The sequence below is a fragment of the Coregonus lavaretus genome (genome assembly GCF_964263955.1).
Source record: "Coregonus lavaretus genome assembly, chromosome: 23".
Taxonomy (NCBI): Eukaryota; Metazoa; Chordata; class Actinopteri; order Salmoniformes; family Salmonidae; genus Coregonus; species Coregonus lavaretus.
This window is the reverse complement of record NC_140010.1, coordinates 30924365-30935277: the sequence shown is the minus strand read 5'-3', so window position 1 is coordinate 30935277 and position 10913 is coordinate 30924365. Positions and strand designations below refer to the sequence as shown.

Below are 10913 nucleotides of genomic sequence, written 5' to 3'. Positions count from 1 at the left end.
ACAGCTTTTTGCTTTTATAGGACCGCACAAGGAAGGTGATCTTGGTGACCTCTGATCTATGAGCTAACATCAACAGACTCCACCTGCATGAGTATTCTTCTGATCCTCCAGCGGTTAGATGGGTGATGTAATGGTAATGCAGTAACCATAAATATTGTAGTACAGAAAATGAACAAAGCTCAGTGTTATCATCATCAAATATAATTTTTATGAAATAATACTCACAAGAAATGTCAACATAGATGGCAAAACAAGCCATTTATTGAAATAATGCAAAATAACTGAACATGAACACAATTCATTGCCTTAATCTTTAAGTACTGTAAGAGTTCCAACTCCCATATACAGAAACATGTATGTCATCATAACAGCATCATACAGACTTTATCATGAACAGGGTTTGCCGCGGTCTCACAGTCAAGCCCAGAGAGAAGACTGAACAATGTAGTAAGTTAGCTTGACAGGTGCCCTCTGACAAAAATCAAAAAAATTATAATGTGTATATACATTTTCTTACAGCATTTACACACATCTTAAAGTAAAGCCAGTACCACAAAATCCAACTGTCAATAAGAACGTTATGGACAACAAACTAAACAGAAGCAAAAACCACATAATGCTGAATGGTTTCATGATGCTGCCAGAACGTTATCGCCATAGTAACGCTGAGAGAGGGGTTAAGATGGGGTTTCCCCAGGAAGGGGGCAGGGTCTGGGTCTGGAATGTACCAAACAAACTCTCCTGGTACCAAAGGGGTGAGGCAGGTTTGGACTGTACCATGCTTCCACAGTCCTTTTTTCAGGGGAGTTTTTTTCTATACACACACAAAGCTCAGATGCATCAGAGAGAATTATCAGACTAAAGACTGGTTACACACTGAAGCGCTGCATTCACACCCGTATGGCTTCCAGGCTTAGTGTTGTTCAGAAAGAAAGGACATTAAGAAGACACACCTAAAAAGAGCTGGCATCATAGTGCTGGTCTAAACAGAGAAAGCAAAACGATGAGAGAGAGCTGCACTGCTCGAAGAGACGGCACTGAACGGCAGCCATCTTGAAAAAGGCTTTTTTTTCCTAAACCTGCTGCTTTAGCTGGAGGCCGCACTGGCGGGGTGGGTGGGAGGAGTCATGCAGATTCAGAGGACAACAAACACTGAACGCGAAAGCGACCGCAAGAGCCATCCACGTGCGCCTTGCCAGATCAATACTTTGACATTCAGAGAGATTCAGTGCGCAAGTGTCCAAAGACCTTCATTGCATCAGAAGTCATTTATTTAATTTTTTTGCAAGGACTGTCTAATAGTTTGTTTCTTCCCTCTTTTAGACATGAGATACTTTCTGCGACTCGCGTGCCTGTTTGATGCTGTACAGCCATTTGATGACGCGGGCATTGCGTTCCACGGCCGAGATCCCGTAAGGCACGCGTTCGCTCGCATCTTCCTCCTCGTCCGTCATATCCTCGTTGCTGTGCCGTGATTGGTCGCAGTCCGAGCTGATCATGCTGGCGCTGCGGAAGTTGAGGGAGATGATGTCGGAATTGGCACGGGCGAAGCTCTCCACGCCCACACTCTCCAGCTCCTCGGGGTCCAGCCCACAGTAGTTAAAAAAACGCTCCACGTCAGCGCCGGCTCGCGCGTACCGGTCGCTCAGGTCCGACTTGGAGCGATGCAGGGACGGCCGGCGGGCCACAGAGGACCCCAGCTCTAGCTCCAACTGCTCAGCTGGGGTGGCAGAGGAGGGCGGCGTGGGGGTGGGCTCCCTCTCGGGGGCCTGGGGGGCATTGTCGCAGAGGGGGGCCAGGACTTTGGGTCTGGGCTTGGGGGGTAAGGGAGGTGCGGAGCTGCTGCTACTTCGGGCCGCCCTTAGAGGCTTACCGTTGCAGAGCCTGCGAATGTCGGAGGAGCTGTGGGAGGCGTGGAGGGGTGAGCGGTCGCCCTCGCCCCGCTCCTCCAGCAGGCGGCGGCTGAGGTTCAGGTTGCCCCCCTGGGGGCTCCGTCGGCCAGGTGCAGGGGGAGGTACCTTGAGGGACTCAGAGAAGGAACGGAGGCTGGTGGGCTCAGAGCAGTCCGTGGTGGTGGGGATGGAGCAGTGGGGGGCCCAGCTCTTGGCCCCGGGCTTTAGAGTAGCGCTCTTAGCGTGGCCCTCAGAGGTTGAGCCGGAGCTATTCAGGAGGTTCTTAAGGATCTCCAGGTTGAGGTTCTCCCGTTTGCTGGTGGTGGTGCATGTGTCTGACTTGGAGTTGTTGTTGGATGCCTTGAGGTCCGCCCCACCACCACTGCCCCCATTCGCCCCTCTCTTAGCCACGGCAGGGCAGACAGGCGGCTTGGCCAGCAGCAAGGGCTTAACAGGCTCCTGCTTGGCGTTGATGACCTCCTGGCTCTTGACGTACTTGGACTTGTCCGCCTCCAGCCGCTCCACAGCGCTCAGCCGCTTAGGGTTGGGCTCCACCTGGCGCCGGAAGTAGTTGGGCCCTTTGTTGAGTATGCGCAGTGGGACGGTGGAGGCAAAGGCCGCCCCGGGGCCGGGGGGCTTGCTATCTGCCAGCGGCGTCAGGGTCTCGGTGGGCATGTCTGGGTGGCTTGGGGTGGCCGCCGTGATGGCTGACGTGGGGGGTGGCTCTGCTGCGCGTAGGGCAGCCTGCAGGCACGCACATGAAGCCAGGCGAGCGGAGAATGGGGGCCGTCTCCACTGGCCTTCAACAGCCAGGTCTCATCCCCACAGAGCATCAATCAGCCCCTACTGCTTCCCTGCTCCTACTGCCCCACAGCCTGCCTGCCCCACAGCCTGCCTGCCCCAGGGTGGAGCGACAGAGAGAGAGAAACAAGAGCAGTGAGAGAGAAAGAGAGTGGGGAGAAGGGAGAGGCAGAGCGAGTGCAGGGGCAGTGGTCCGGATCAGTAGGCACAGGGGTGAAGGATTGTGGGAAGGAACAGCCTCGTCTCACCTCCTTTGTTCGCCCGACTGGAGGCAGCCGATCTGAAACAAAGAGAGACCAATCGCATTAGGGGATCAGGTGACATCACCATAGCACAACATGAAGAGCTGAGACACATGCATGTACTTCACTGTTGAGGGGAACACTATATAGACACACACCTATAGGAATACATGCAGACGCAAGCATGTACACACACACACAAACGCACACACACTTAAACACTGAGGGAAATATGTTCTTAGTCAAAAGGAGGAAAGCTGAATACAAAAGCATACAGTTAGACAGTAATGTATTTTCCGTGCATTCTGCTCTAACATCGCAAGTGTTATGAAGTACAAGATCATCGTCTGTCAAAGTGAGAGGAGTGCGATTATTCCAACTCTCTCTTTCTCTCCCTCAGATATACACGCACACGAGAAAGTGCTGACACAGCCGCCAGTGGTGTGTTTTTTTTCCACCACTGAGCCAGAGAGAGAAGGGACTAAGAGAGTGAGATCAGAAACAGAATGACAGAGAAAGGGAATGAGTGACAGAAGAAGAGAGAGATGGAGAAAGTGCAGAGTGAAATATAGGACGCAGGGGGAAATGTACACCGAAGAACTCAGCCTTGACCAGAACCTCAAGACTGCTGGGGGGAGGGGGGAGGGGGGGGGGTCATAAATAAAAGTAATTACAGTGGCATCAGGGACAGGGCTGTTTGTGTGCCGGCCAATGGACAGGGAAATTGCAGTGACAAAGCAATTTTATGGCCCCACTGTGTGTGTGTGTGTGTGTGTGTGTGTGTGTGTGTGTGTGTGTGTGTGTGTGTGTGTGTGTGTGTGTGTGTGTGTGGCTGCGCTGCCTGCGACACGTCACACATTACTGAGGGGGAGGGAGGGAGTCTGGGGCGACGCGGGGCAGACGCCTGGACTGATTCAGTAAAACGTCAAACACATGGCTGGTGGTGGCCCTAATGTCTGGCTTACTAAAGAGTAGATTAATGAGTTCATTAACAGCAGGACAACAGGCAACTGATCTCTCATTAGAAGGGGGTGGGTCGGTGGCAGGGCCCATACAATGAGGCTGCAGTCCGCCACAACACTGTCTGCAGTCACACCCCCACTATAATTAAGGAGCAGGAGGGGGTCAGAGCCAGCACTATACACAGTAATAACAGTGAATGAAGCCAGGCTCTCCTCTACCCAATATACTAAATGACTATAATCCTCCCCCTGGACTACTAGGCTACAGTCTTAACCTCTCTCCCTTACCAGCTGAGCTGGGCTTTTGTCCCCTGCCTGCCCTGAAACACTCTCCTTGTTTAGTGGGGGGTGAGTGATTTTGTATTGTATGTACTGTATATGCATGATGTCAGCACAGAGTTCAGTACTTTTTCTCCAGGCATTCAATCAGCTCCTAGAGAATGGAGAATGTATGATATATTGTTTTCAGTCAGTGACCTACAGTCGAGATTCAGTTAATCAAACCAAAAGTACCTATATCAGATAAGTCCAGACATAAACGTGACGGGTGCACACAAACAAATCTCTTTCTCTCCCCCTCTTCCTCTGTCTGAAGATGCAGATTCCTCCTAATTAATACCATGTGCCCTGTCTTTATCCTTAACAGGCCATCTCTCTAATAGCCCTGTTTTCACTGACATTTTCAACCTGTCCCTGACTGAGTCTGTAATACCAACATGTTTCAAGCAGACCACCATAGTCCCTGTGCCCAAGAACACTAAGGTAACCTGCCTAAATGACTACCGACCCGTAGCACTAACGCCTGTAGCCATGAAGTGCTTTGAAAGGCTGGTCATGGCTCACATCAACACCATTATCCCAGAAAACCTAGACCCACTCTGATTTGCATACCACCCCAACAGATCAACCGATTATGCAATCTCTATTGCACTTCACACTGCCCTTTCCCACCTGGACAAAAGGAACACCTATGTGAGAATGCTTTTCAATGACTACAGCTCAGCGTTCAACACCATAGTGCCCTCAAAGCTAATTCTAAGCTAAGGACCCTGGGACTAAACACCTCTCTCTGCAACTGGATCCTGGACTTCCTGATGGGCCGCCCCAAGGTGGTAAGGGTAGGTAACAACACATCTGCCACGCTGATCCTCAACACTGGGGCCCCTCAGGGGTGCGTGCTCAGTCCCCTCCTGTACTCCCTGTTCACCCATGACTGCATGGCCAGGCACGACTCCAACACCATCATTAAGTTTGCTGATGACACAACAGTGGTAGGCCTGATCACCGACAACGATGAGACAGCCTATAGGCAGGAGGTCAGAGAGGGTAGTGCGTACGGCCCAGTACATCACTGGGGCCAAGCTTCCTGCCATCCAGGACCTCTATAACAGGCGGTGTCAGAGGAAGGCCCTAAAAATTGTCAGACTCCCGCCACCCTAGTCATAGACTGCGGTACCGGAGCGCCAAGTCTAGGTCCAAATGGCTTCTTAACAGCTTCTACCCCCAAGCCATAAGACTCCTGAAAATCTAATCAAATGACTACCCGGACTATTTGCATTGTTCCCCCCCCACCCACCCCCTCTTTTACGCTGCACCTACTCTCTGTTTATTATCTATCCATAGTCACTTTAACTCTACCTAAATGCACATGTTACGTACTAGGCAGTCAGGCATTATGGAATGACTGCACTGATATGGCTAGAGGCCCATGTTCAGTTAAATAATGTTATTGCTGTGGCGAAGTGAGACAGAATAAGACTTTCATCCAGTATAGCTGCAGGACTAATGCATCATGCACAGAGAAGTACTGAATGCAAAATCCTAACTCATTACAAAACAAGGGTGGCCTGGTGGATGCAGACTACAATGAAGTTCACAACGTTACTACTAGGCTACTCAATTATACTGTAATGATCTAAAGCACCTTCCTCAATCACTTTGGCTTGATAATAAAACGTACAGTCAGCTTTGATTTGCAAGGGGTTAGACAAATGTTTTGCTATCGCTAATTCTCAAGACTTAGATGTTTCTAAACTCCCACATAGGGTTGGGCGATAAGGCCAAAATATCATATCACAGTATATATATTTTTTGACGGTATGATGGTATTTTATGTTTTGAATAATAGAAGTTAATGGGTCTCTCTCCATTCTGATTGTTTTATATTGTTCAATGAAACTTCAACCCAAAATATGTTTCTGCATTTTCATACATTTTTGCATTTCCTGCACTCATGAGATAATTTCCACACTGCCAAGTAGGGCTGCACGATATTGGCAAACAATCTAGGCCTTATTTTCAACCAAATGTTGCAATTGCGATTTGACTTGCGATTTAGATCAAAACACTTGGGTGAACTGTTGGAATCCTGGAAAAATAATGATTATACATTAAAATGTTTTCTCTTAACTGCTCCATGTAGCTAACATATTCATGCTTTGCCTATTCCTCTTTGATTTAGAAGATACTGTTGCACAAACAACATGCTGATTTAGGCCTACACCATTACTGGTATCAGTCTGTATAGCTAGCTACGTTTGCTCTGACTAGCCAGCATGACTTAGCCACAACTTGCTAAGAAACAAACTAGCTGTTTGCCGATGTAAGAAACACAAACTAATAGTGTAATAATAGAACGCCAGTGGATTTATATTAAGAAGCTAAATGGAAACAGCATCGTAGTCATCAACATTGTTGCATGTGCTGCATTGACCATGCAGACTGAACGCAAGGGTCTCATGGTCGACCAACAACAAATGTGTTCCTTGAGTGACAGGGGGCGGGGGTAGCTCTGTGTGGAAAAAAGGCATGGAGAGAGAGCAGAGAGAGAAGATTCAAGTAGGGGAGTAAACTATAGAAATGGACGTTACACAAGGCATATCACATTTAACAAACCAAACATTCAAATACCGTTATAGAAGGTAAAGTAAAAACCCAAACTGGTCCGTGCATCAATACCGGTATATAGTAAAATACGGTATCCCGCCCAGCCCTACCCCCACATAATGACAGTCTCTGAGTGTTGAGTCATTCAACTGGCGGTTTAATTTTAATAGGGTTTGGAACTCTAACCATCTGCCAATGTCTTGTACACAAATCAGCAACAGACAGTGGAAATTGTGGGCCAAAATCTGGGCCAGATTATCATGTCATTTTAAAGTCATTGTAAAGTAATTGCAATTAACTTTAATGCAAAGACACCCTGTGACCCTAAACATGTGTTCTTATTTCCCCAAAATGTTTACAGATTTACGCAAGCCTTCCTTCCAGATATCGGTTTTGATTGAATATGTGCTGGCACTGCTCTACTGGATTCCTCCGACAGAGGTAAGACCCCATCACATCTGTGTGTGGTTCTCTGAACATGGTCCAAGCCATCTACTTCTTCTCCATCTCAAGTTCACATGCAGAAGTTGTTACCACGGGAAACAGAAATGTCATTCCCAGGTTTCTCATCTCAGTGGGGTTAACAGGGACCGGTTTTTAAAGGGGGAGGGTTGTTATTTCTTGGCTCCAGGCCCAGAAAGGTGCTTTAGGAATGGGGGATGGAGACAACCCTTTTGGGAGGGGGGGGGGGGGGGGGGGGGAGTCTATGGTAGACGTTTGGGTAGAATAGAAAATAATTGCTTTATTTCCCCCAAAATATTGCAGTGATCAGTTATGAACTGTCAATACTTTTCGATCTCAATACAAGGCTTTGGATGATCTCTATCTCTCTGAGGAGATATTGACGGCAGCCAGGGCTTTGTGTCTTCAGCCAACAGACACAACAATAGATCTGTAATAGATATGTTGTTCTTGTACACTGCAGCTATCCCGTTACATCTTGACCGTCCCCGCAGCGTAAATAAACGTTCAACCATCCAATCTGAAAACTGTTTAGAATTTCAGATCAATCTTACACAACAGGAAAAGACAGTCTCTGTCCATTTAATTTGATACTCTTTGGAAGAACGGAGAGAATGTAGGCTAAAAAGGTTTGACGGAATTTGCCAGTTTTTCCATTAGAGCATATTTGCGCTGATACGACTACTAGCAGTCCTATGTTACTAATTTTGGATGTTGAGATAATCGATGTTGATGGTACAGAAGGAGGTAAAGCTATGAATGAATCACTAAAGGCTCTGTGTTCATCTGTGGTCAGAGGCAAACAAATGTAAAGGGTAGACAGGCAGGGTTTCCTAGAGAGACAGAATGACAGAGACTGAGAGACACACACACACACAAATACACACGCACCATAGTCTCTATAGGAATAACACACCACACACACACACACACCACACACAGTGGCACACTTTAAACTGAGTCTCATGTGGCAAAGTAGTGAGACTATCATCAACAATACTGTGTACTACACCAAGTTGATGGATAACATCATAATTCCTAGTCCCACAGGGTGTTGAGGCTTGGTCCCACTTCAAACTAACTTACAAAGGCTTTATATAGCATGCATAAAGTCATCAAGTCCTTGATTAGATTCATCAGATGTGTTAGTGGTGGGCTACACTCTTAGAAAAAAGGTGCTATCTAGAACCTAAAAGGGTTATTCGGCTGTCCCCATAGGAGAACCCTTTGAAGAACCCTTTTTTGTTCCAGGTAGAACCCTTTCGGTTCCAGGTAGAGCCCTTTTTGGTTCCATGTAGAACCCTTTCCACAGAGGGTTCTACATGGAATCCAAAAGAGTTCTACCTGGAACAAAAAAGGGTTCTACCTGGAACCAAAAAGGGTTCTCCTATGGGGACAGCTGAAGAACCCCTTTGGAACCCTTTTTTCTAGGAGTGTAGAACCAAAGCCTACACACCCTGTAGGTCTCCAGTATCAGGACATAATTCACTTTTTCATACGTGTACTGTTTATGTGTAGTGGGGCTATGTGTGCTCTCACCCTGGGTGATTTGATGGCCCTCTCTCTAAATGAATGCTGACCCTCTCTTCCTCTCTCCTCCCCTCTCTCCCCCCTCCCTCTCCTCTCTTGCTCTTGCTCTCGCACACACACACACACACACACACACACACACACACACACACACACACACACACACAAACCTCCCCCCTCCTCCACACACACATGCATGCAGGCACACCCCTCTCTCCACACACATGCAGGCTAGGTGAATGTGATCCCACCATCAGCAGGCCTAACGGCTGCTGACAGACATTGCTATAGGGATTGCAGAGGGAGGCTGTTTTGGGACAGTTTGTTCAGCACAGACACTTCTTTACAATGCTGCATGCTGCCAGCACATCACCTTCGACAGCTTTATTCACGCTAGCAGTAATGTTTATTTACTCAAACTGGTCTGGGTGAATGCAGAGACTAGTCGGTGTAAGACTAATTGAATCATACAGTGCATTTCTTAAACTTTACTGCCACTGTTGGCTAATTCTGCATTGGTTATGGTGGACCACTCTCTTCTGGAAAAGCATTTAGAGATATCGTATTCTATCAAGCACCTAGTTGTAATGGAGTCGATAGCCTAGATAGTCTATTGCTTATCCGTACTGATTTTAAGCTATCGAGACAGGCTAATGTGAACACAATTATCTATGCAAATCCTATCCCAATATCATCAAGATCAGCGGACGTGCTAGGTCTTCTACTGCATGAATACACTCTCTAAGACACACTTATTAACATTCTGTATTACAGCTGATGTACACAGGATAGCCTAATCAGCACTAGGAAGCAGATTGCACTGTAGATAGGCTACATAGTAATATAGGCCTAGCCATAACAAGCATACCAAATCACAAAAGGTAGGCTATATTTTGGCAAATCATAAGCATATTGAACCACAAATGTGTCTGCCCTACACTAACATTATTTTGTAATTGATAGATCTGGTCCAATAGACTGACTAAGATGAAGTAGTCTAGTTCGAGGGAGGCTGGTGCTGTGGCTCAGGAGGCTGCTGCAGCTGCATACCAGCAGGGCCTGGCAGGCTGACTGGCTAGACTCAGTTGAATCAGGTGTGTAGGCATGGATGGACATGATGGAGATGATGATGGTGCTCACCTGTTCAGAGCTCAGGTGTTGGCAGACTCTGGTCCATTGGCCAACTCCGAGTCCTCCTTGTCCTCCAAACGCTGCAGGTTGTCAGCAGGGGAAACAGCTGCGATAACACATAACAGTCTGGTTAGATCAGGAACAACTCTTAGGCGACACATATAGGCTATATAGTACAAGGGACATACTCCAGCTCTAAACAGCAAGTAGTAGGATAGTTAACTTTTTCATTTAGGCTATACAACAGATGGTGTGGGACATGGACTCATGTCATTAGACCACGTATGAGGTCTGAAAAGCATCGGACAAACTTAGATTTTTGAGAGAACAACTTTGAGTAAACTATCACTTTAACGAAAACCAAGAAACGTATAGGTCTTTGGATACAATCAAAGACAGTATGAAGATGGGCAGAAACTGCTTCTCCAATAGAAATCCCAGATCACACTTGTAGGTGATGTTATGGTAAGGTTGGATAGCTACGTTAATGCGTAGAAACACATCATCGGGTCTAACGGTCGTCTCGCGCCGAACTGCGCATGTGCAGGCCGTCAAATCAAAAGCACTCCTTTGATATAAAGTTGTTTTTGACAAAAATGAAAATGTGTCAGTTTGTCACTTTCACGAGGTTGGAGTAATAACATGTTCAACTACCTAAGACAATGCCTCGAATCTAGGTTGTGCCTTTAGATTTAGAGAAGATTAACAACTAAGGAAGAACTTTTCACTTCTCTCATAGACATCTCAAATCCCGGCCTGGTCTGTTTCGTCTGCTTCGCAAGCGTTCCCGAAAGTCTCGCGATGTTGTGCCTCTGGGTTTAGAAACTCTGTGATACAACTACTGTATCTTCACTACTCAAACTCAGTCTAGTCAGGTTCAGTGACAGAGTCCATCAACCACTCTCCTAGATGCAGATGCTCTCGCTGTGTAGGCAGCACTCATGCTGACCGGTCAGACACTAGCGCTGCAAGTTGTCTAGAGGTAGGGTACACAGAGATACATCCAA

The 10913-nt window shown here is 47.2% G+C and overlaps 1 protein-coding gene across 1 annotated transcript; it reads right to left on the bottom strand.

Annotated features, from left to right (window-relative positions):
• Window positions 1-234: 234 nt before the first annotated feature.
• On the bottom strand, window positions 235-10012 carry LOC311099201 (protein FAM110B-like). The gene is made up of 2 exons (XM_084139881.1): window positions 9916-10012; window positions 235-2973 (listed from the first exon to the last, which is right to left on the bottom strand). The coding sequence occupies exon 2, from the start codon at window positions 2565-2567 to the stop codon at window positions 1320-1322; it is 1248 nt and encodes a 415-aa protein (XP_083996007.1). The 5' UTR covers window positions 2568-2973; window positions 9916-10012; the 3' UTR covers window positions 235-1319.
• Between the last annotated feature and the right edge of the window lie 901 nt (window positions 10013-10913).